This window comes from Genypterus blacodes, unplaced genomic scaffold (genome assembly GCF_046128005.1).
Source record: "Genypterus blacodes isolate CSIRO-AG114 ecotype Tasmania unplaced genomic scaffold, CSIRO-AGI_Gbla_v1 ptg000156l_1, whole genome shotgun sequence".
NCBI classification, from domain to species: Eukaryota; Metazoa; Chordata; class Actinopteri; order Ophidiiformes; family Ophidiidae; genus Genypterus; species Genypterus blacodes.
Genome location: NW_027466957.1, coordinates 2500219 through 2525589, shown reverse-complemented (window position 1 = coordinate 2525589; position 25371 = coordinate 2500219). Strand labels below are relative to the sequence as shown.

General features: G+C 41.0%; 2 protein-coding genes across 5 annotated transcripts; one reads left to right on the top strand and one right to left on the bottom strand.

Annotated features, from left to right (window-relative positions):
• The first annotated feature begins 13313 nt into the window (after positions 1-13313).
• Positions 13314-14634, top strand: pdyn (prodynorphin). The gene is made up of 2 exons (XM_076166211.1): positions 13314-13522; positions 13986-14634. Exons 1-2 carry the CDS (start codon positions 13314-13316, stop codon positions 14632-14634), a joined length of 858 nt encoding a protein of 285 aa, XP_076022326.1.
• Positions 14635-17524: 2890 nt separating this feature from the next.
• gmeb2 (glucocorticoid modulatory element binding protein 2) lies at positions 17525-24943 on the bottom strand. Of its 4 annotated transcripts, XM_076167018.1 has the most exons (11): positions 24784-24943; positions 24490-24622; positions 23954-24092; positions 22517-22626; positions 21760-21884; positions 21564-21667; positions 20677-20834; positions 20211-20279; positions 19972-20109; positions 19296-19418; positions 17525-18883 (listed from the first exon to the last, which is right to left on the bottom strand). In XM_076167018.1, the coding sequence occupies exons 3-11, from the start codon at positions 24085-24087 to the stop codon at positions 18270-18272; spliced, it is 1575 nt and encodes a 524-aa protein (XP_076023133.1). In that variant the 5' UTR covers positions 24088-24092; positions 24490-24622; positions 24784-24943; the 3' UTR covers positions 17525-18269. The 4 variants fall into 4 exon arrangements, with proteins under 4 accessions (XP_076023133.1, XP_076023132.1, XP_076023134.1 ...); XM_076167017.1 differs by having other exon boundaries at positions 24490-24943; XM_076167019.1 differs by having other exon boundaries at positions 22517-22602; positions 24490-24943.
• Positions 24944-25371: the final 428 nt, after the last annotated feature.

The following is a 25371-nucleotide window of genomic DNA, read 5'->3' as shown; positions in this document are numbered from 1 at the left end:
GGGCCAGGAGGAGAACTCCCGTCTGTTATTGTACAAATTACAACAAAGAAGAAGAACGGCGGTCACTTTGCGCAGTTACGCTGTGGATAATTCTTCTGTATGACAAAAACTATTTACTGGATTCAGAGTTAATTCATTGTTTCCACCTTCAGTGTCACAAGTTCCATTCTAACATGGAATAACACCAGCAAAGTGGGGGCTCGTGTACAGAGGCGTGGACAGGCTCAGAGGCACTGAGGCACAGAAGCTGTCACCCCAGGATCTCACCACGTTTGTGTTTTTTTTGTAATGTGTTGATTAATCGACCAATCGCAACCAATCGCAAAAAAAAATGTCTGTAGATTGATTGTTAAAAGAATAAAATAATAATCGCTAGGTGCAGCCCTACAAATCACTTGCTGCTCCTGTTTCCAGTTTCACTCTCCTTGGAGTGGACATGCAACAGATTGCATATTTTATGAAAGACAACATTTTTACAAGCTTTGTGCCCAATGGTCAAACAGCTGAAACATACCCCATTGTATTTCAAGGACATCTTTTCATCGTGCGTCTAACTTTCAAATAGATGTCTCCAGCTCCACTAAACAAGCAAGCCTTTATCACAGGTGAGCTCTCTTTTCTCACTTTTCCAGCTGCAATTTCTTGTCCACAGTCGCAAAGCTACTTCATAATTACTTGCCATAGAATAAGGATGGGATTTAACATGTTACACATCCTTTTCTTGCTGCTGCTGGAGAATCATGTAGGTCTCCAAACAGTGGGTCACTTGCAATTTATACCTGCCTTTTGATAAACTCAACAATGTCACCAACGTTAGCAAGTTGGGATGAAACCTCTCCTGCAAGCTATATGCCTACAGGGCTTTCATGTCCTCCAATTTTACCACCAACCACGTGAAAGCTTTTTTCCATGTTGGTAGAAGCATTGAAGAATGGATTGCTGAAATGTTCTTTCATAATGTTCAAATGTTCTCTAATAATAATAATATTAAAAACACAAGCAAAAACAATAGGGCTCCAAGAATAATAATACCTAATAATAACAATAAACTGTACAAAAGGGAGACTTGGGATTTTACAGGCACAGCTGATACACACACTACTAAGAGGACGCGTTGGAGAACAGTATGAGAACAATAGTAAAGGTAATGAAATATCAGGGAGGGGATGTTATGGGAGGCTTGGCAAGAAAAGTTGCAAACATCCAAAGTGCACTTCTAAGGGGCAGGAAGAAGGAGCAGGGGAGGCTGGGGTTAGGGGTAATGGGTAGGGTTGGGGTGAAGGGCGTGAAATATCTTGGGGAGCATGCTGTGGGAGGGTTGGGTAATTTTTCTCTAGAAATAGAAAGTCTGAAAGTCTCTCGGATAGAGAGAGGAGGAAAGCTCAGAGCATCATCTGAAGTCTAAGCTTATAGCAGCATAACTAGGGACTGGTCCAAGGTGTGGTCCAAATTTCAATACAGGCAGGCCTGGCCAGCCCTAACTATAAGATTTATCAAAAAGGAAAGATTTATGCCTACTCTTGAAGGTAGAGAGAGTGTCTGCCCCCCAGACCGAATCTGGGAGATGGTTTCACAAGAGGGGTGCCTGATAACTGAAGGTTCTAACTCCCGTTCTACTTTTGGAGATACTAGGAACCACAAGCCTGCATTCTAAAAGTGCAGCGTTCTAGGGGGGTAATAGGGTACTGTGAGCTCTTTAAGGTATGATAGAGCCTGACCATAAAGAGCTTTCTCTATTCTGTAATTTTACTGAAAGCCAGTGCAGTGAAGCTACAATGGAAGAAATATGATCCCTTTTCCCTAGTTTTGATCAAGACATGTGCAGCTGCATTCTGGACCAACTGGAGAGTCTTTAAAGACTTATTAGTGAATAACAATAATCCAGCCTAGAAGTAACAAATGCCTGGAAGTTTTTTCTGCATCATTCTGTGACAGAATGTGCCTGAATTTTGACTCCTAGATGGTGCTGGAGGCCAAGGCAACGTCATCCATGATGGCTATCTCATTAGATAATGTGCTGTATGTCGAAGGTGTTTAGGGACAAGCACAATGACCTCAGTTTTGTCAGAGTTAAGCAGGAGAAAATTACAGGACATTCAGGTCTGTATGTACGTACGTATGTATGTATGTATGTATGTATGTATGTATGTATGTATGTATGTATGTATGTATGTATGCTTTGAGTGTTTCTGAATAATTTTACCTAAAGGCTCAGATATACAGTGAATAGTATTGGTTCAAGCACTGAACCTTGGGGAATGCCGTGTCTAATCTTCATTTGTAATGTACAAACTGAAATTGATCTGACAAATGTGACTTAAACCAAATTCATATAGTTCCTCTAATGCCAACTAGATATTCTAGTCTCTGTAATAAAATGTTGTGGTCACTGGGGTCAAATGCAGCACTAAGATCTACAATCACATCACCACTCACACACGCAAAAACAGCTGCCAGGGAGACACTCAAAGGAAATGTATTCAATCCCCTGAGTTATACAATTACATCTTTCACTGTGGGATATTTACCAAGGTTCGGACCTGGGTGACTTTAAAGTTGGCCACAGCCCTGCCTGCATGTCTTTGGACTGCTGGAGGAAACCCTGGTTAATATGTGGAGGACATGCAAATTCCTAATGAAAAACCTTCAACTAACCAGGTCAAGCTGAAGCCCAGGACGACGACCTTCTTGCTGAGAGACAATGGTGTTATCCACTGCCTTTGAACAACTCCACCATTAGTGAAACCTATAATGATCTGGGTTTTTTTCCCATTTCTTTGATTGATTCAACCCACCTAGCTTTTTGTCAGTTTTTTAGTTGAATTTTTTGTTAGTTTGTTAGTTACTCTGTTTGTTGTAAGCAGCTAAACAAAATGTTGAGGAAATGGTGGGGCGAGGCTCAGGGCACATATTAACCCTTTTAATCTTCGATCCAGGCATTCTTAAAGTGATAATTCAGAATGTTACACATATTGTGGTATTTATATTTGCTCCTCCAAGTATGAGCCATCAACTCCTTCCCTGTCACAGGAATGCGCACCACTGTAAGTGGAACACTGTGTGAGAGTCAAATGGGGGCTTTTCACAGTTGTGTTATATGGGATACTGAAAAACTGTTCTAAAGGTAAATGAGGTGAAACAAATAATAGAAACGCCTATATACAGAAGCTGTAAAGAAGATCTAGCTTGAAAACCACACACTGCTGACCTCTTGTGGCTGAGTGAGAATAACATGCTATAAAAGAAGGGCGCATTTTACACATGGCTTCACAGATGGTAGGTATAGTGGGATTCTAAAAGAATATACATAGTGCTATAGTCAAGTGGTCTATTCAATAAATTGATAAACAAATGCTACAACTTAAACACTGGCCCTCTACTATGATGAGTTGAGACCAGTGACTCACTTGTTATTTGGTCACATTTGATTATTTGTTTACATTATAATACTGGCATTTGGCATACCTCATATCAGACATGTCAACACATATTGCATATCAAACACAAAACAACAGTTATTCAAGGTTTAAGTTGATAATTATGATGATCTTTTCAATCTCCTTCGTCTTCTACTGTGTGTGTGTGTGTGTGTGTGTGTGTGTGTGTGTGTGTGTCTGTGTGTGTCACACTCCTGTAAAGCTCATGTGTTGACGTGGTTTTGACCTTGTCACCCTCTCGCTCTGCTGTTTGCCCGCAGTATCTGTATTATAATTTGCCTGCTCTGCTTCTGGATAAATATCTTTCACAAGTTTCAAGGACACTCATTTTAGATTCTGACTCAGCTGCCACACAACCTCCTTTCCCTCTCTACATCTCCATGCCTGGCGTTACCACAGCAACCTGAAGGCCAATGCCACTGAAGAATACAGCATGGACAGAGAAACTGATATGCTCATCTACATGTCTATATAAACCTATACTAATTTACACAAGATAACATTCATCATACCTTCTGTTTTCATCCACACACATTTTTTTGAATAGGGGGATTTTTTTTTTAAAGACGCCATGATGCAGGGTATTCATTTAAGCTGTATTGTTCCAAGCCAGCTTAAGGTTATCTAACTTAACCCAGCCTACGATCAATAAATGTCGAAAACACATATCATGCGACCAGGGAAAAATAAATGACAATTTCGGCAAAATTGAAGTCGGTCTCGATCCAGAGGTGGAAGGAGTAGAAGCACAACAGCACTTTCTATTGAAGTTCACTTATTTCCTCTCTTGAATGGATCTGAACAATTTTTAGATTTTAGACTTTCTTAACATCATTGTAGGTTTTCTAAAAATGAACACAGAGTTATGAATTCAGTTGACTGATATTAACAGAATGTTCATATCAGTAGTCAGAGCAGGTATGATCCAATTAGAGAGAGAATGGGCTGGGGACTTCCTAACTCCTTTTACATTGTTACATAGCTTTCTTTGTCTTTCAAACACTGCATTACTGTTGTTGCCCAGCTTTCTCGTTTCTTTGACAAACGTCAAGTTTGAATCATTCGAGTAAGACTGCGGCTGCGTTATCACAATCAGATATGTATTGGGTTCCAAAACCACATGGAAGTAGTCCAAATCTGATATCAAAAGATCAGATTCCATGTTTTTTGCTGTTCACACAAAATAAATCATATATGATCAAATAATAAGATTTGGGCCACTTTATCACTGCAGTCTAACTAAAGATATACAGAGTCTAATAAAATTAAGTAATAATAATATCTTTCTTTCCATCCTTCAATTCTCAATTCTCATGGTTCATATTCTTTCACTGGAAGTTAAACCTTTGGTTAAACCTCCAGTGACAGACTCATGCTGCTAAGAATGACTCCAGCTCTGCAGCATATCTGTGATGACAGAGGATGTATTTGCAGATATTTTAGTTTCTTTGCCGTTCTCAAAAAATAGCAACAATACCAAAAATGTAATGTGTCAAGGAACATCTTACAATATGAAGAACGTATATACATATAATATCTGAAATGCAGGGCCATGGGAACTTGCGCTTTAATAATATGGATCCTTATTGTCCTGAGCCCTGCCAATCCTGTGACATCCTATTATGACAGTTTAAAACCAAACAGAAAATGGGACAGAAATGCTTAAAATTTTGTTGTATTTCTGTATTACACACAAACAAAAGGAGACAGAAAATGTTTCAGAATATACATTACATAAACCAGACAAATCATCCCTTCACATGGTGTTAGTTCAATAAAAGCATTTGTAAGTGTTTAAATGATGCTTGAGGGGGTGGGCTGATTCAACTAGGAGGCCCCTTCCTACAATGTCTGTGGCATGAATAAGATATTTGTGCATGATTTGTGAATGTAATGAATAGGCCTAAAATGCACTCAGAAAAGTCAAACCCAGGATCTGTTGCTGCAATATTGTTCTGCCAAACAACAAACACCTCAATTCCATTTTAAGAATGTATTTGATGAGACCATTGTCAAATGTGGTCAAACATTTAGATAGTCAGCAAGTGTACAGCAGCAGACGAGTCCTGCTGTTCGGCAACCAACAAGGATGTCTGTTTGATCTTCTGGCAATTCAGGCCACACAAAAAGAGTCCATGTTGCTGGAGAGGAAATGGCAAAATGCTTTTAGGTGCCTTGCAGGAAGTCTGAACAACATGCTGTGATAGAACCACACAAAGGAAACGTGGGAAGTCAAGCAGGTGAGCGCATGATGCATCATTTATTTGTGAGTGTCTCTGCAATGGAAAGCACTCTTATCTTCCTCAAACATTCAGCAGGACAAGTCAAGGGAGGTGAATGCCACGTAGGGGTTTCAACCAAGTGTCGTTTGGTTAGAAGAGATTAGATTATGAATTTTGTCTCCCCTCAGATGTAGGTTGACCATTTCACAAAGTTCTGCAGCCAAATTATAGTCATTCAATTTGTATCAGTATCATTAAATGTTTCAAAATTGCTTGTTCTTTCACCAAAACGACTATCCCAAAATGGGATAATGTTATATCAGAAATTATTTGGCTCTCCAAGTACCACCACTATGGCCGATGTTAAAATACAGTAGCGTAGGCCTACCCTATTCAGCTGCTATGCAAAATAAGATTAGATTAGATTCAACTGTATTGTTATTGATCAAAGTACAGGTACAAGCCAATGAAATGCAGTTAGCATCCAAAGAAAAATGTACTATAATATATACAGAATAAACTATAATGCAAGCAGGAAGCAAATTTATTCCTCATAAGAATATTATTTATTTTGACCTTTGTCAGTCACAGCCACATTGTACAAATTGGTACTAGAACTCTCTCATATCAACAACTCTCCTATATGGTGCAGTCCCTCTCACACCCACAGCATGTTCAAACACACACACAGACACACAGACACACACACACAGACACACACACAGAGCCGGCACCGACAAATGCACTGGCTATACTTATTTTAAGTCGCATTTAAGATATTTTTATTTGATTCGACGCACAGTTTGAGAACCACTGCACAGTTTGAGAACCACTGCACAGTTTGAGAACCACTGCTGAAGAGTGCTGTGGACTAACACTAAGGTTGGTTTCATATTTGGAGTGCTGACATTAGTGACATGATTGGGTCTGGAACAATGCAACTTGACAAACCTAAAAGTCGCTGGAAAGTTATTGGAAAATACTATTTCCTCCCTTGTCACAATGTCACATGACAACCAATATGGTAACAGATCTCTGTGATGATTCAAAAGTTGCTCCAGCCTTTATTGTTACCTTATTTTATTCTTCATGACTCTGCTTCTGGCATGGTAAATTATTTGTATTCAATCATGCTGACTTCTTGAGTTGCTGTGAGATGTCATTACAGTCCAAATTGGAGATATTATAGGTTTTGGCCAGTAGCGTGTTTTACAGGCGGGTTTTACAGGGTGAATCACACCATCAATTCACTGCACTTAACTACTTATCAAATCATCAGATTACTCTAGTCACGCTTGTTATTGTGACTAGAGTAATCTGATAAGAAGATTTCAGTTTGTCTCACATACTACTTATCAAACCCACCACAAATCACTGCCAGAGCCATACAATTCGGCATTTCTGCATTGTTCAATTTTGTGGGGTATTTACTGATGTATATGAATAGTACAATTAATTTGAACGTTGAAAGGGTCGCTAATGAGGATTAGGTGCTACATGCTTTCCAGGCCAGACTGGGAATGGGAGGAGAACAGCAGAGAGCCTGCAGGAGATGCTTGGTTGAGGACATATTGGGGGGTGGGGTCCCATTATGACTTCTACACATACAATACACAGAACTCATTATTTTTCCACTGTCTGGTGTTGCTATAGTGATAGCAATGACCAACTTTGCTTGTGGTTTACATTCAGCACTACTGCTGTCATGGTATTTTCTTTTTGTTCTGTTTTCAGACAATATAAGGAATAGCAGGAATAAGACTTTCAAAAATGTTTAAAAAGTGCTTGGTTTCAATTCTTGTGTATTGCTTATAAAATCAATTTTTTTTTAATTATCACTAAGATCGAGGGAAGACTTTGTCGCTCCTACCACAACCCACATCAAGGTCTTCTTTTGGACAACTGTTGGTCAGTGAGGACATTCCATCCCAGCACATTTCATTCAAGGTTGTCTAGAATAAAAGCACAATAGCTTTGATATATTTCCATTGATTCATAAGTATAGAAAGCCACTTTTCACCACAGTGCTGCAGTGCTTTGCTTAACTTGAATCTGTTTTGTCTTACAAAATCATATCCATCAACTTTCTAACTGTGGAACCTTTTATTTATTTTTCATTTTATTATTTAGTTTGAAAGGGACAGTGCACATTGATAACATTCCCTGTATATGTGTCAGAGACAACCTATAGTCCTTGGGCAGGCAACTGACAAAAGATAAATACATATATATATTCAGTTTATAGCCACTTACCCTCATAGGCTGGCAGGGGTGCTGGAGCCTATCCCAGCGGTCACTGGTCCAGAGGCAGGGTACACCACAGGGTCAGACAGGGCCCAGCCTATCGGACACGGACAGACAACACAGTCACACCTAGTTTCCGATTCACATAAGCTGCATGCCTTTAGAGGAAGCTGGAGAACCTGGAGGAAACCCACAAAAACACAGGGAGAAGATGCAAACTCCACAGGGAAAGGACCGGGAATCTAACCTAGGACCTTCATGCTGTGAGGCCAGAGGGCTAGCTGAGCCACCATGCCACCCCACATGTATACATACAAACATTAAAGAATAAAAGCATTGAAGCTACAGTCTATACTAAATATACAGAGAATATACATCATGTATCATCACTTAGCACAATGTAGCAGACAAAGACCCGGCAAAAAAACAGTAACAGAAACATGCAGCGACACAACCCTAGCTAAGGTTTCACATCAAATATACATGCAGAGAGACACACAGTTCTAGTAGCAACATATAGCAGGAAAGCCCGTAGCCACCTATGAGGTCACCAAGGTTCGGGCCTCTAAAATTATTTCAAAATTAAAAAATTATAAATATATCTATATAACTGTAATCAGGGATCCTTCAAGTGTCTGGCAGCTGTGTGTGTGTGTGTGTCTTTATGTGTGCGAGATGATTGAGCACACAAGCATGCGGCGCGCAGTCCATGCAACGCATTGCCTTCACCCTTGAAAAGCAAAGCAGGGAGAACCACTGCGAAGAGTGCAGTGCCCTGGAGGCAAACTGGCAACTCACCAGTCTCCAGTCCACTTACTTGGTCCATACGGGACTCGAACTGGCGACCCTTCGGTTCCCAATAGGTTAGAATTGATAACAGCTGTGTGTGTAGTGTATAGTTAATGGGTTATTGAGTTTATAGTTTGTACTGTACAGTTCTACTCTCTACATTTATGTTGTAAAAATTAAACAAAACAATTGGTCACAAAAAAGCAATGGGTTGTGTTTGTATGAATAATTGTGTTGTAATTTGTGCTGGTTTTCAGTGTCCTTCTAATGGCTTTATATTTACTGTTGTTCAATGGTTAAAATGATTTCTTTAGCCATATATGGCTCAGGTGAATGATAATGTAATTAGAGTTACACACACCTTAGTTAAAACAGATAGACAATCCCTGTGAATGTCAACGAAGTGAAAATGTAGAAAGCAGTCCTCCTCCCATCAAGACGGTTTATTTATGGTGGTGATGGCAGCCTTTCTTAACGGCTGCTATGGTTACCTTCACACCAGCATTCAGGTTGGCGGCGTCATTGTCACATATGCACTCACTTCAGGTTTGCCTCATAACAGATCTGTTTCATTGGTTGTGGTGTGAAACATCACTAAGGACTCAATGGGGTGAGTGTGTGTGTGTGTGTGTGTGTGTGTGTGTGTGTGTGTGTGTGTGTGTGTGTGTGTGTGTGTGTGTGTGTGTGTGTGTGTGTGAACAATGATGGTGACGCATGGAAAACCCTGCGGAGCTGATACTGTTTACAAATGAACCCTTTCATCAATGTGATTCTGTACACAATTAAGCACATTTGCTCTAGTACAACATTCAGGTATAACATCTTAAAGTTGTTTTACTTGAGTATTACCGTTTTGTACACATTATACTTTTTTTCCACCACCTTTAGGATTCAAGTATGTTACCTTTTTTTTGGACTGTATTTATCTGAATGGTTGAGCTATTTCTTATATTCATGATGAGATCTGTCTTTTGTGTTTCTTATTTGCTTCTTTCTTTCTCTTTTTCTACACAGCCTCTTTTCTCTTGTCATTCTTTGTCTTTTTCCCCTATTCTCCCTTCTTTTATTTGTTTTGTCTTCATTTTTGAATACAAAGTTGATGGAAGTTGATGATTGATGCTAAAATGCTATTAAGTATGACCGAGTATAACATGCATTATTATGTAGTGTGTGTGTATACATGGAGGGGGGCAGGAGGCTGCTGTTCTGTGGATGGAGTGTCTCTAGGTTATGGAATGTAAATGCAAGCAAGGCTGCACAAACAGAGAAAGAGGGGGTGTTTCTGAATCCTGGGGCTGCACACATCATTGAGTGTTGAGTGAGTGTTTGTGTGGGTGTGTTATGTTAGCTCAATATATTGTGCCGATATGGGGGCAATGTCTGTATAATAAGAAGCTGTTGACCACCTCATCAATCTAATAGGATTGTTGAAATAAATATGATGCTATTTATTTATGCATTATGGGTGGAACTGAGTATTGAATTCAATTCAATTCAACTTTAAATTCAACGCCAAATCACAACAGTTTATCTCGAAGCACTTTACATACAGAGCATTTGAAGAAGCCCAACATTCCTTTATTAGCAAGCACTTGGCAACAGCGGCAAGGACAAACTTTCATGGGAAGTAAACTCAGGCAGAACCAGGCTCTAGGTGGGCAGCCAGCTGACCAGTTGGGTTTAGAGAGAGAGAGAGAGAGATAGAGAGATAGAGAGATAGAGAGATAGACAGTCAAGTTCCCAAAGTGGGAACCACTGTCGTCTGTTTTATATATGAAACTATCTTCCCTCATTCAAAAAAAATTCTTTACAGTCTTCTTTTGTGCTTCTCTTGAAAGAGGTGTTACTATAGCATTTCTTCATTCACATGTGGGGGAAGCTATATCTAAATCAATACTATACAAACAATAAGCAGCAATGGAGACATGGGGACTGACTGGATAAATATTGAAGATGTTCAATATCTACAATGTGACAGTGTGACTTCAACATGGTTTGAATCAGTTTCAAAGACATAAGATCTCACTTCAAGATATAAAACATAAAAGACATAGGACAACAACTTTGCAAAGTATTACATATTAGTATTAGATATACTAATATACATAATACATATTATTACATTAGTACATATTCCATTCTGTAACATAAGCATGTTTTTTCCTGTATACATTTTCAGTGTCAAGCTCATACTAATAAATTCACATCATATTAATCTCGTAAAAAAACCAAAACAATGTTATTAGTTATTTTACTATTATACCAAAAACTATACCTTTCATATTTCACATTTTCTGTCTGTCCACATATCACTGTCACAATGTCCCTTCACATTCCCTGTAATTCAGGAAATTCCCTCTAGTTCCCATATCATCTGTACTTCACATGCATTCAGTCTGTTGTGATGTAAATGAGATGCCAGAGAGTGTGGTACTGTTTTCATGAGGAATTAAAATAGTGTTGGAATGTTCTTGCAGTGAAGCACGTCATCTGTCATACAGTTTTGGAATGTTTTCTTCAGAGTGTTTTCCTGTTTGGAAGAACACACACTGGATTGAGAGCCTGGGTGGAGCTTCTTTTTTCGTCCAACTGGAATGTTGGATGCACAGTTCTCATGTCTGTGAAGGTTTTTTGTGGACCCTGCTCGACATGACAGCCTAATTCTGCAAATTCGGCATTCTGCCTTTATTTTGTCACAATTGTTAAAATGCACCCAAATGCTGCTTTTTTCCCCCCAGCTGTCACTCATCTTTTCACGCCCTGCTCTGTACCTGCAGTAGACCGAGACCATCCTAGCACTCTGTTTTGTATTAAGTTGCAGAAAAACATGAAAACGGCTCTCGGACAGGAGCCGGCTCCCATCGTTCACCAAAGAGCTAAAAGAGAACTCGAGGGAATTCTTCAAGCCAGTGCGCTCACAAATGCCACAGGACGCCCGCCCATTAAAATACAACTTGTAGTCTCAGACACGACCAGACAGCTCCTCTCTTCATGGCACGTGGCGCGAACTGAGAGCCGCACAGCCGTGACGTCATTAACATGAGACTACATAAAATGACAGTACAGGTATTGACACACAAAATAAAATATATTCAAATAAAAACAAAAAATCCAAAACATGAACAATAACGAGGCATAGATCAAAGATTTGGTGAAATTTCAACCAAACATATTTACAATTTTAACCGGGTTACACATGCAGCTCCGGAGCCACAGGTTGCCGACCCCTGCTCTACCGGCATGTCTGTATGGTGCTAAGATAAACGCTAATTGGTGTGCTTGGGAAGGTTGCTAACTAGCTTTTTGTGGTGAAATAAGTTGTCCTTTTTATAAAGAATTTAATGGAAGTTGTTTGGAAGTTGGTGTGTTTCTTGCTGTAATGTGTGGACAAAGAGGTAAAGAAGGTAGAGACTCTAATTTAATTCAAGAGAACCCCAACAGGTACAAAAGTCAAAATGTTTTTTCATGGTCCTACACTAGTAATTTTACAGGAGCATGAGAAACACAAAACTGGAGACACGAATGAGGGAAACACTGAAGTACACAGAACACAAACTAACGTAAACAAAAGGACAAAAGGCTGACTTACAAAACAGAAGGAGAAACACAAAGACACATGGACAGGAAACAGGGAACACAGCCAGGGAAGAATCGGGAACAAGTGAGGACAATCACACAGGTGGAAAAACAGGCCTGTGAAGTAGATAAAATGGCATCCTTGCAACACTTAACAAAAGAAGGCCACAAGGTAGCATTAGTAAACTGCAGTTGGTCCAGGAGAAAGTCACCTTCCTGGAATATGAAAATTCCTGTACTGGTGAAACCCTGAGCTCAAAGAGAGTGGAAGCCATCCTAAAATTTCCAAACCTTGCACTAAAAGACAATTGATTGTCATTCTTAGGGATGTCAATTGTCTACCAGCTACTGTAGAACTGATCAATGTTCCCTTCATTCTATCTGGCCTCTCTTATACCTTTGTGTTGTGGATGACACTCATTTGCATAGTGTGACCATAGAGGGATGATGGTGAGGAGGTGCATGTAGGCGTTGTTGGGGAGGCTCCAGGCTTATTTGCGCAGTGAGTCTCACTCCCATTGGTCCGCTGAGAGAAGCAGCTGTGATGTGTTGTGTACGCTGCCTTAAAAAGAAAGACGACGAGCGGAGAGACTTGAGTATTGGAGGGCGGACAGCGACTTCCCACTTGATGGTAGATGCGCAACTGGAAACTCACACCGCTGAAAGTATCTGTCCCACTGCTGAGGTACAGACTGAACACACTGTAGAATTTAAAAAAGAATGTGTTTTACTGCTTTTATGTCGGACTTCAACTTAGAGTACATGCGATACACTCTGCTAAGAAATGAACCACTAAAGTTGTGAAAGACGACTGTGTGTGTTTCCTGTGAGCCATTACGCACAGCGCGCAGAGATTTGGAAAGGAAGCTTGAATACATCGAGAGTAACTCGTCGCTTTTTACGCAATTTAAAAAATGGAAACCATTCAAATGTGACCTGAAATGTAAAGGGCTAGACCACACGAGATAGTTAACGAATGTATCGTAATTCTATGTATGAGTTAATCCTGAGATGTGTGTGTTTGATTGTAACAGGGAGCTGAAGAATGGAGTGGTATGTCCTGGTGCTGATGCTGATCCTGCCGCCCTCCATCAACACGCAGTGCTCTTCACGGTGTCAGACATGCGCGCAGCAGCAGCTCCTGAGCGCGGACGCCGCCTTCAGCAGCCCGGTAAGACACCCAACAACCCCCGGACCCGCGGAGTTGCTGAGAGGAGTTAGCGTCTGGGATGTGTTGGTTTGTGGGGTGTGTTGGTTTGTGGGATGTGATCATACAAATCCTTGTCTTCAGGATGAACTAACATCTTAAATATGAATATGGATAATTAAAACCCAAAATGAAGCGAAAACAATGTCACTTGTGAAAAGTAGGCCCATTTGTTATTTAATTTATACCTCTTCAGCTGCGTGGTCTTCATCACTTTATTCTTAAATTCTAGCAAAGATCCCGGGTAGGCTACCAAATCTTAAAATTAGTATTGAAGATAATATTGATTAAGTAATAAACGGGCATCTGGAACGGCAATCATTTAGCCATAAACATGTCATCTTGGATTTGGGTTGACTTTAGATCTATAATCCATTCTAACAGCCTTGGTGCCGCCGCAGGGGCGCAGTGTGTCCGCGGTGCCGGAGGAGGAGGTGGGGGTGAAGGAGCAGCAGCAGCTCCCCGTGAGCTAGAGACTAGAGTTCTCTAGAGTGTGTTGTTCCGTTAAAGTTGTGTGAGGCTTCCATGGGACTGGCTGAGTGTCTGTGTGTGTGTCCTGCAGTGGTGCCAGGCAGAGTGTGAGGAGCAGCTGCCCGGCTGCGTCCAGACCCTGCGGCTCCCGGGCTTCAGCCTGGACGAGGCAGCAGCTGAGGAGGAGAACCAGCATGCAGACCTGGTCAAACGCTACGGCGGCTTCATCAAGAGGATCGATAAAAACAAAAACAAAATATTCACAACTCCGTGGCGTGACAATTACGTGTTGAAGTCCGGGGTGCTGTGGAGGAACTATGAGGACTTGCTGAAGAAGCTGGATGAGAGAGACGCTGCAGAGGACCCCCATATGCCGCACGATGCAGAGGACCCCCGCATGCCGCACGATGCAGAGGACCCCTACATGCCGCACGATGCTGTGAAACGCTACGGCGGCTTCTTGCGCAAATTCGGTCCGAAGACAAAGCGGGGCAGCAGTTTGACACCTGAGCGCCAGCAGCCAGAGGAGCTCCAGAAGCGCTACGGAGGCTTCATGAGGAGGATCCGACCGAAGCTCAACAACCTGAAGTGGGACAAGCGCTACGGAGGCTTCCTGCGCCGCCACTTCAGGGTGTCCCTGCGCTCCGAGGAGGAACCCTACAGCGCAACAGAGGACTCTGTCTTATAGAGGACAACTGATCAAAACCGAAGGATGAACTGGAATTCTCCATATTTATCCAGATGTATCATATGCCTGTCACCACTCTGTGTTACTGCCACCAGCCAGTCATACAATAAATACTGCTTGTTTAATAAAACCACAGTCATCACAATCATCTTCCTTGTTTCTTCAAGAAGTTCTGGTCTCTAATGACAACATGACGTCAGGTCTTCATATAAAAGCGCAACTCTAAAGCAATAATAATGAAGTGAACATAGGCACTTGTAAATTGTAATACACAATGGAGACTCGCTGTGTTACACGGCTGCAGGGGAATGCAGCTTCAGTGTAAAGCATTAAGCAGAGGCCTTGAGAAATTCATTGAAGACTTAAATCAGATTATAGATGTTTTCCAAGTTAATTGTTAATTAATAGATTTATATAATATAAGAAAACATCCCCTGAATTTTGTTCTTTGTTCGAAGCCAACGTTTACATTTAAGAGTTATCATGACTTAACATCCCAGTATGATAACGGAGCAAATAATATAATATGGAAAAGAAATTCAACACTTTAAGGGAGACCTGGAGAAGAAAATTACAAAAACATTAAATCTGCAAGATTCATTATTTTAAAGAAAAAGTCGAACTTGATCAGCTGAAGAACCAGTTAAAGTTAGTTTTGTACTGCCATCTTGTGACTAATTATGAGAACTCCAAGTCCTCCTCATAAGCCTCCTGGCGACATGGACAAATGTTCACAAATCAATTCAGCATGTACTGATGCTTCCAGTATCATGGCTGAGAGCAGGAGGATTGTGCAGTCAGAGGCTGGCTGAGGACACAGTGACACAGCTGTGTTTGTTCAGTCTTAATGATTCACTGACTCAGTGTAGAAGGAGAAATGTTGTCAATCTAAGTTATTTTATATATAAACATTGAAAGGAGATTGAAAAGGGGAAGTGTGCAGGGAGTGCAGCAGTGCAAAGAGCAGCTTTCAAGGAAAAGAACATCATGGCCACTGTGACTCATGGAGGCTCAGTGAAGTGCTGCATTTTGCTCCCACAGGTGGCTCATCTGTATCCATCGCCTCCTGTCCTGTGTCTTCCTCTGTTGCGCTAACCACCTGCATGTCCTCCCTCACCACATTTTCTTCCCCTCACATGTCCAAACCAACTCAATCACCATCCTTGGCTGTCCCCCAAAGATACTCATTCCTAATCTTCTTCATCCTTGTCTCTCCCAATGAAAATTCAAGATGCCACCGCCTCCAAAACCACCACCTACAACATAGTCATCAAATAGAAGTAGAGTTGACCAAACTACCAATGGACAAGGGGAACATCAGTTGGTCTAAGCAAAGGCTATGCTGTGAAATACTAGACTAAGGGACAGATTTATAAAGGGTTTTGTGGGGCCTTGATAGACGGTAACAGGACAAGGAGTTTCATATTTACTCATGTGAAGCAATGAGGGTTTGCAGTGGTAAAATTAAAGAATAGCTGCAAATGTAAAAATTGCGTGTTTGGGTTAATGTATTGAGAGACTTCTGACATGAAGTTGCAAAACATGGGAGGAGAGGATGGAAATGTCTGCATATGGCTCGCTACAGTCCATTTATCATGGCTGGACATCAAGCTTTTTGCGTCCATGATTTACCGTGAAAAGCAGGTGTCAGCTTCTTTGCAGGCCTAAATTGTGGGCATAGCAGCTGTTGTGTATTCTTAGGAGTGTTTCTGAATTGAACATAGATCGATCTGCCTCTGCTTCTTCTTCCTTTTCTCGTCTTGCAATATCAGCATTTCTATTCATTTTAGTTTTACATCTTATATTAAGCCTTTTGAACAGTCTTGGGAAGGTTGATCAGAAAAAAAGTCATCCCTTGACTTGGAAATGTCTTTGGTATCAGTCAACATGGCAGTGAAACAGAAGAGACACCAGGCTAGCAGACGCAAGAAGAGTCTGAAATAGTGGAAGTGCATTCCAATGAACCTTTTGCAGCTGTGCTCATTTACACATCAGTTTAGAAGAAACTAACTGAAAACATGGGTTCTGGGTGGTCATGTTTGGTAAATGCCCCTCAAGGTTCCAATACCTTAATTTATTAAAGTAAGTAACTTACACCATAACAATACAGGTGCCTCTCCAATAAATTAGAATATTGTCGTCTTCCCCATGTTGTGTAGCCTACTGAACCAGACTGAGAGACAATTTAGAGGATCAGGAAACCCCAGCAGGTGATTTGAGTTAATTAGCTGATTGAGTGGGACAATGTGAGTCTACAATACTGCACTTTTTTGCAATATTAACATTTTTTGAGATACTTGGGGTTTCATTGACCTGTAATGTCCTGTAAGCCACAATCCTCCAAATTAAAACAAAGGCTTAAAGTATTTCACTTTGAGTGTAATGGAACTATAAAATTTGACTTTCACTTTTTGAATTGAATTACTCAAATACATTTACTTTTCCACAATATTTTAATTCATTGAGCTGCACCTGTATATTACTCATATTAATCATAAAATACCTCTACACTCAGTTCCTCTATCATGCTAGATAAAACCTGAAACCTCCCTTGTGCCTTTACTGAAGCTCACAGACAACTCCTTTCAGAAAACCCTCTGTGGTTCATGCCTCTAAAGAATATGTTTAAGTCATAAATAAAAGGTATTCTGTTGATTTTGTGATGTCAGAAACTGAATCCTTCTGTAATTGCAACATAGTTCAGAGAAAAAATAGTTTTTTATGGGAGAGATACAAAAGCTTTGAGCCATGTCTGTGTATTTAAGTCTAAGCTTGGTGATATGAGAAAAAAAACCCACAGTAAATACAAACATGGTCTGGTAGGCAAATCTGCATGAAGCCGTCCAGATGATGTTCATCACACCAGACGCAATACCAAAGAAACTTCCCATCAAATTATTTATATTTAATTCAGACAAACATGTCCACTCCAAACAGGTCATAAAAATATTGACAAATGTTAATATATTGGCCATGAATACATCCAGTATGAAGCATATGGGTCAGAAGGTCATTTTAATGGAACAAACATGCATAAGAAAATGCATTCAGAAGTGACTTTTCTCAAAAGCTCAGCATTAATGACCAACATTGAGAAGTCTACAGAAGCAATCTTTTAATGATGGAATCAAATAACAGACAACGATAAGATTAACTGAAGAGACATTCAGGCTGCATTCAGTTCGGAAAAAGTAAAATGATGCATTTTAGATACAAATCTCACTCAAATTAGACATTACTGAAATAAATACTGGAATTCGGACATTTGGTGATGGTCCGCTGTTTTCAGTTTGAAACATTTCCACCGACAATAACCAGGTTTTACACGAGAAGCTTACCTGTTAACTAATTTTCATTTTGATTTTATGTCCCCATGTTTTGGCTCCAGATTAGTGTATGGAAAATGTAAATTATTGTATTATTATTCTTCAGTTTCACCCATTGAATATTAGAAGTTAATCTTGATAAATTGCTAACAAAAATTCACAAAAAACTAAATATTCAGCCAATTATGTTGTGACACACGAAACACAAAACTATAAAGTAACAATAAAAAATACACTATGAAATTCCTAAATGTCCTCAGTCATCAATCACATAGTGTCTTTCATTTAAGACACTAGTATCATCACACATTACAGCAGTTCAGCTGACTGCTCCCCGTCTTCCACTGCAGTCAGACCCTCAATGTCACCATCTTCCTGGCTCCCGTCTTGTGATTCAGCTTCAGCGTTTGCAGGGGTAGCCAGCACACGGATAGTGTTGACCGTCTGTGGAACCATTGAGCTTTGCATTGTAGCCAAGCCATGGAGCGCGGCAGGCAGCGTCACCAGCTGGTACTGTGGGCTGACCACCTTCATGAAAGCTGTGGAAGTAGCAGCTCCAGCCACACCCTCCTGACCTATTGCCGAGAGCACAGTCAGGTTAGAGGAATCGGCTGTTAGCTCTGACCCGGCCACCGGAGAGGTGAGGAGGGTAAACCCGCCCAGGCTGGTGCTGCCTGGGGCTCCCGCTACAGACAGCACCTTGCCAAGTGGCAGGCCAGAGAGCTGAGTGATTGGCAGCGTGATCTGGGCAGGTGCTGCATTCACTGAAGCTGGGCTGGAGACGGCACGGGTTACGCGAGGGCGCTTTGGCATAGGTGGGGCAGGAAGCGGGGCGAGGGTCATCAGGACGTTGTTGAGGTGCTGAGATTTGCTCTTCAGCTCCTTAGCTCTTTTCCTGTGCTCATCACACTGCTGCTCCAGAGCTGCAACACAAAACAAATGATCAATATAAGCACACAGCAGCAACAAGCAGGAATATTAGTTATTCATCCATTAATATTATGATCACTTTTAAATTTAGATTTTAAACACTGCTTCTCCAATGAGGAGATGTCGTTCACTGACGAGCTCTGAGCAAATTGAAACAGTCAAATTTTGAGAAACATCATGTTCAAAATGGAAAGCACTGAAGTTTTAACACCACAATTAACATTTCAACATTGTTGATACCCTGTTTTGTGCAAAGCTGGAAGGAAACGATGACCGGTGTGCGTCTCTGAGAATACACAACTGACTGAGAATAAGATCAGCTGACTGAACGAGACTAAAAAATGCCCTAATGTACCATAACATTTCAGCCCTCAAACAAACGGTGACTGCATGTAATGTACTGACCGGCAAGGCTACGGGTGTACTGCTCTCTATAACTGTCCATCTGGCTCTTATGACTTGCTAGAACCTTCTTCACCAGGTCCAACATCCCAAAGTTCTGTACAATGTTATTCAGCAAAACAGCATCTGAAACAAGAAAACATTGTGTGATAAATGTGGTTCCGTACGTTCAGCCTTTTGAAAGCTTCATTAAGTGTAGCTATATCCTCACTCAAGCAGTGACTTATAATAGATAACATTTCAGAAGTTCGCGGAGATGGTTGTATTGTAGGTATGTACAAAAAGGATTTATTCTACTGGCTACTATTCATGAAATCATTGATTGTAACAGTCAAATCAGGGCTGGTAGATGTAGAACTTGTCACGGGTGAAGACTCAAAGTTCAACAAAAACTGGGGCAAAGGAGGAGGAGTCTTTATTGGGGGGGACAGAAAAACAGGTGTATCACAAGTTCATTACTACTTATCAACAAATATTATTATTATATTAACCCAGAAAGGCAATAAATACATGTAGAAGTCTGCAACATGAATGATGTAGACTTAGAGTCAAACAGGAAATAAATTGTTATTGTTATTGTTTTCTATCGTCCCTCCCTCTTTAAATTCTGATGCATTGAAGACTGAATCTTCACTCTGAGCAGCATTGTACAGAGATAAAGAGACCATATCATTCTGACCTTTGACTTGTAGAGGAGTTTCAGACACTCTTTCTTGCAATCCCTTCAGCACCTCTTCCAGTTCCCTTTGGAAGTCCTCCAACACCTCCTCGAGCAGCCCCGTCTCCTTCACCAAATGCCAGAATGCTACCGAGTCCTCTGGAGACACACACACACACACACACACACACACAAAAGCATTTGAAAAAACACCAATCAAGCGTATCTATTTCATTTAACGTATTCAAATTTCTAACTACCTCCAATGGCTGTCACCCACTCTGAAGTGTCATCTGTCACCTCAGGGAATGAGACTGCGGCACCGTTCACTACAAGACAAACACATTTATTATTTTATCATCGAAGAAACAATGCCATACTGCGTAAAGGCAGTGGGAGTCACTAAGTAAGTGGAGCACAGAGGCTGATGCTGTCACTATTGTTGACATTTTTACAGTTTTATGATTCACCCCCATTGTCAATAACATTTGATTTTCATATCTCATCATTTTCCAAAAACGTTTCCAGACAGATTTTCGATGACTTTACAACTCAAATGACTACAGAAAACAGGGGAGTAATTATTCAAGACGAAAGAAAAGTTTCAATGCCGAACTACTTACAGACTCCACTGTAACGGTAAATAAGAACAAAACCCAACCAACATTAAATGGCTCCTCCTCTAACGGAACTTGATTGAAGTGTCGTATTGTATGTGTAACTTACAATCAGCTGTTGACGGGGTGATGGAAAGGAGTTCGGCTGACTGATCGCTGCTGTTGGACATTTTGGTTCCCACCAGGTCTATCTTAGTGCTGCGGCAGGTGTTGGAGCAGAGCTTGGCGTGCTGGAAGAAGTCCAGCTCACCAGAGTCCATGATTTTTCTGTGAAATTAAAAAGGGGATAGGAGAGTGTTTAAGTCACAACAGCTGTATTACAAAACCACGAGGCGTAAAAATGATATCCTGTGGCGTATCTGGAATGCGCACACTGTTCATTAAGGACAGATGTTGGATTGCATTTGTTTACGGAAGTCTAGACTTATTGAATTTCAGAATAAATCGTCAACGCCACTTTCAATTTCTCTGAATATCAGCAGCTTTGCTCTTCTGGTGACTTCCTGTGCCGTGGCCCTGCTGCAGGTATTACTTCAGAGCTCATAGTAGCCTATTACCAACGCTTGGCTCAGTTAGCAGGCTCCTCTGTTGTGGAACCATCATACATACTGTATATCATTCTGTTGGGTAGATTATGTTTAGGTTATATGCATCTCTTTATTTTCAAATATGGCGATGCAGTTACATTTCCCAGCTGATTTTCTCAAAGCCTTCTTTTCTGTCTCCATTTCTTCTTTTCTCACTCCATTGCCTTCCTCTCTTGCTTTGTGCCACATTTTCCAGCCTAAGGAATATTTTGGCAGGAAACTTGATTCATATCTATCCTCCACTACTGTAACTGAAAACTAAACTTGTCATGCCAGTGTTAACCATAAACTGAGGAATCTTGAAAACATGCTATAGAAAATATACAAATTATTGTTATTGAGCAGTGTAGTAATAATCTACAAATGATTGATAAATGCATCGCTGTGTTTGCAACTGATATGGTCCCACCTGAGCATGGTGCCATTGAGGCGGATGGCTCTCTTCCAGTCCTTAAGAGTGGATTTCCCCGCTATGCAGACAAATTCCTTTGGGCTGATCAGCTGTTCATTCAACTGAACAAAAGACAGAAAGAACATCATTTACATTTGGATATCGACCATATAGTCAGATCGTCTTTACGTGTGCTTTTTCTGAAGCTGCATACCTGGACACATTTCACATTGATGCCAGGACAGACAAACTTCTTCCAGACCAGTGTTGCTTTGGTGTCTCCACAGGTGATTGGGTAGAAGACATCAGCTTCAACATCCACCTCCTCTGTTAACTTCACTGCTCAGACAGACATACACAGAAGGCATTTTGTTTTTGTGTCGTATTACATTCTTATTTTTTTAAACATGTGTTATTCTCATGTAATACCAAGACAGAAGAACAAAACTGAATTTAAAATGCTGTCTATAGTGTTTGTCATATCATTTGAATATTGGATCATGAAGCCTGTAGGATAGATCATATTTTGCCATGTCATGTATGTGTGTGTGTGTATGGGTTGGAAAAAATAATACACGCAATCTTTGAATCGACGGCTCTCTACAAAAAAAAATTTCAGCTTCACAATAGTCAACATTTATAGCGAGGCTGTTCTATTGGATTGAACAGGCGTATCTAATCAAGTGTGCACCAAGCAGTTGTCAAGGGAACTGCATATTGCACAAAATGACATTTTATGGTGTTGATCATGAAGACGTGTAAGGTCATCATGTGTCAGATACAAGTTTCTAACAAGAATGTGAATCGCCCGTTCTCTGTATCCTCCGATTCTGTTCAACACATAAAAAAAAATCTGATCTGACTACAAAATTGGAGTTAAGCATCAAGGCCTGGAATGTGAATGTAGCTCTAGATACCTGGCACTCACATCCTGCAGTGCTATAAGAAGTGTAGTAGTTTCCATCACATACCAATGATTGCTTCTTCCTTTGACAGAGAACACGTTATGTCGGCCTCGGGTTCCGTTTCCCCCGGTGCCTCTGTGTGGACTTCTTCCCTGGAAAACCACATGGACACACAACTGTGGAGATTTAGAAAACCCGAAAGCGGCATTTACACCCAAGAGATGACTGAATTTCTGTCTTCAGTTTGTTTGTTGTGGCCTGTTGTGTAGTTGCGGGTACTGGCTGCCTGTGAATCTCCCCGCAGCCTGACCGTGGCATTTCCATTGAGCCAAGTACTGGAGGGCGATGTGCAATCTATCGGAAGGAGTGCTATGACTGAGGAATTACACGGTTATCTCCAAGCAATATCGTCGATAAGGGAAAACATAGCAAGGATATTTCCAAACTATACCGGCATTGATTAAGTCAGGGATTGACGATGCTTTGGCCTCGTTCCATTCTGAACTACAGGCCACCATGCTACCATTCAAGCTGCTAATGAAGCCAGCCTAGCCACATTCAAAGAAACTGTGGAGTCGCCGCGCCCTTGCCCCATCATTGCCGAGTTCATTCACTACAACGAGTCTGTCAAGAGAGCTTTGTCACTTCGAAATTGGTGTGGTATGAGGATCTCTGTGTGTGCCAAACATACGGCGAAAGTTGCCCGGGCTTGGGCTACTTTAGGTACCACCAGGAACCAGCTGCCCAAGTGTCAACACCGTGTCCAATGGGTGATGTTATTGCACAACAAGCACCTGAAATACAATATTCTCTTATCATTTGTTTTAGTTCAATCCCATCTATATTAGGACACATTAAGGTCCTACTACCACTTGCACCCTTCTTAAATATTATTCACTCCACTCACTCTGAGATTGTAATTTCCCTGGATGCTGGCAAAGCCTTAAAGACAGGGTAGAATGGGAATATTAATTTGCAGTATTGACACAATTTGGCTTCGGAAACAAATTCATTAGCTGTGTGAGATTATTATACTTATCACAACAGGCCAATGGAATACACAAGTAACCACAATTGACATAGCCCTGTGCGTTATTTGTGCAATCCTCCCTTAAATGCATAAGCACGAAGGAAAGAAGTGCACCTTGCGAAGACTCACTGAGTTGCCATGCAAACTGCACTTCCGGGCCCGTGTGCTTGTTTTGGACATAACATGCATGTTATTTCGAGTAAAATGCGTCAAATCTGTGCAAAATTCATAGGCCCTGGGTCTTGAAGTGGTTGTCAAAATTACTTGAAGATAGCATTTGATTGTTATTGTGACTGAGATGAGGATCTACAACATCGTAATTGTAACCCAATATGTACTAACCCTAAATATGACTATGAATAAATCCAATTAATTATCTTAATCAATATCCAGCCTCAACAGCACAATGTCCATTTTGTATACTCCTGATTGGCACTCGGCTTTGTGCATGGTGTGTGTTCTTTACCACGAACCCTGGCTGTGGGGTCAGATCTGACGTCACCAGCTCCGCTTTGTCCTCCACCACAGAGCCCAGGTCCTCCGTCTCTGGGATGGTCACAATCACCACCTCATCCATTTCTTGCAAACTGACCTCTGACGTCGCCATGGAGGCTAGATTAAGGTTTACAGTACACGTTAAGTTATATACAACAGTACGAGTAGGTATATTCATTGTGGTAGAAGAAATTATAGTGCTGTTCGACGGCGATTTCAGAGCCACGCGCCATGTGGAAACATCATACAAACAAAGTTATTATTGGATTCCTTTTCAGGATGAATCGAGCCGAAGCACCATTAACAGGCAACCTGAGCACAGAGACAGAAGACTACGCGTTTCCATGCAAGATGAACCAAACACAACATAAGATCATCTTCGATTAGATGTGTAAATGTAATTGGTACGCCTTTGTTTCAGTTTCAGAACATTCTGAACATAGTGTAGCGGGCATGATTAGGCAACAAACTAGACACAAGAAAACAGCTGTAAATGAAGTGGAATGAAACTTACCTTATCTTTCCGAGAGCCAGGTACGGAATACGTATCCCACAGCAAGTCTTCGGCTGCGATGTTGCGAGTTCTGTACACTCGTAGAGCGCAATCACGCGTACGAAACTGATATTTCGCATCCGCAGAAAATCGGCTGAGAATAACGGAACATTATATCAAGTCAGGTTAGCTGGTTGATTAGGGTTCTGATGAGAAATTGGTTGAATATATTGCGAGTTAGTCAAAAGGCAATGGCTGTTAGCGAGCCTGCTAGCTAGCGCGAAGCTCTGAAAATGTAATGCAGCTGGCAGCAACCTGTCCAGAGGTAGTTAAGGTCAGGTTAAGGTCAGGTTAAGGTCGGGGTCAGGCAGCGTAGGACTTCTGCCCTGAATACCAACTACATCTTGCATTAACTAGCGTAGTGCAATGTGAAGACAACTTCGCGTTCTTGTTCGTGCTCGTTTGTCTAAGGCGGTTGACATCCAACTGTAATGTGTATTACCGCCACCTACTGGACTGGAGTGTGGGTAGAGTGACCAGTATTCTGTTCTGCTAAACTTTTCACATCTCCGTGTAGTATCTATTAAGTATAGGAATGTATTATAGGAATGTTGTTTCCCCTATTTCAACTTAATTGTGGATGTTAAACAGATGTGTCTCTTTGTTTTCCCTCCCTTTTCTGATTCAGTGCACCTTTCGCAATTGGCAGCTTGTCAGTTGCTTAGTAGTAAAAAGACACTAATAATCGTTTTCTACACGTAAATAAAAACCTCACATCAGAATCGGAATAGCTTAATTCGCCAATTTGGTTTACACTTTGCTCTGGTCCTTTTCTGATTCTGATTCTGAAATAACCACATACATCTGCCTTCTATTATTGTTATTACTAGCTAAAATGGGAGT

What these genes read in the sequence shown, in the direction of transcription:
- pdyn (XM_076166211.1), top strand. Translation starts at nt 13,314, where the DNA reads ATGGAGTGGTATGTCCTGGTGCTGATGCTGATCCTGCCGCCCTCCATC. An exon ending in TTGGTTTGTGGGGTGTGTTG is followed by an intron (nt 13,523 to 13,985) that starts GTTTGTGGGATG and finishes GTTCCGTTAAAG; the next exon opens with TTGTGTGAGGCTTCCATGGG.
- gmeb2 (XM_076167017.1), bottom strand. Translation starts at nt 24,087, where the DNA reads ATGGCGACGTCAGAGGTCAGTTTGCAAGAAATGGATGAGGTGGTGATT. An exon ending in AACTCCTCTACAAGTCAAAG is followed by an intron (nt 19,419 to 19,971) that starts GTCAGAATGATA and finishes TTCTTGTTTCAG; the next exon opens with ATGCTGTTTTGCTGAATAAC. An exon ending in GTACACCCGTAGCCTTGCCG is followed by an intron (nt 18,884 to 19,295) that starts GTCAGTACATTA and finishes TTTGTGTTGCAG; the next exon opens with CTCTGGAGCAGCAGTGTGAT.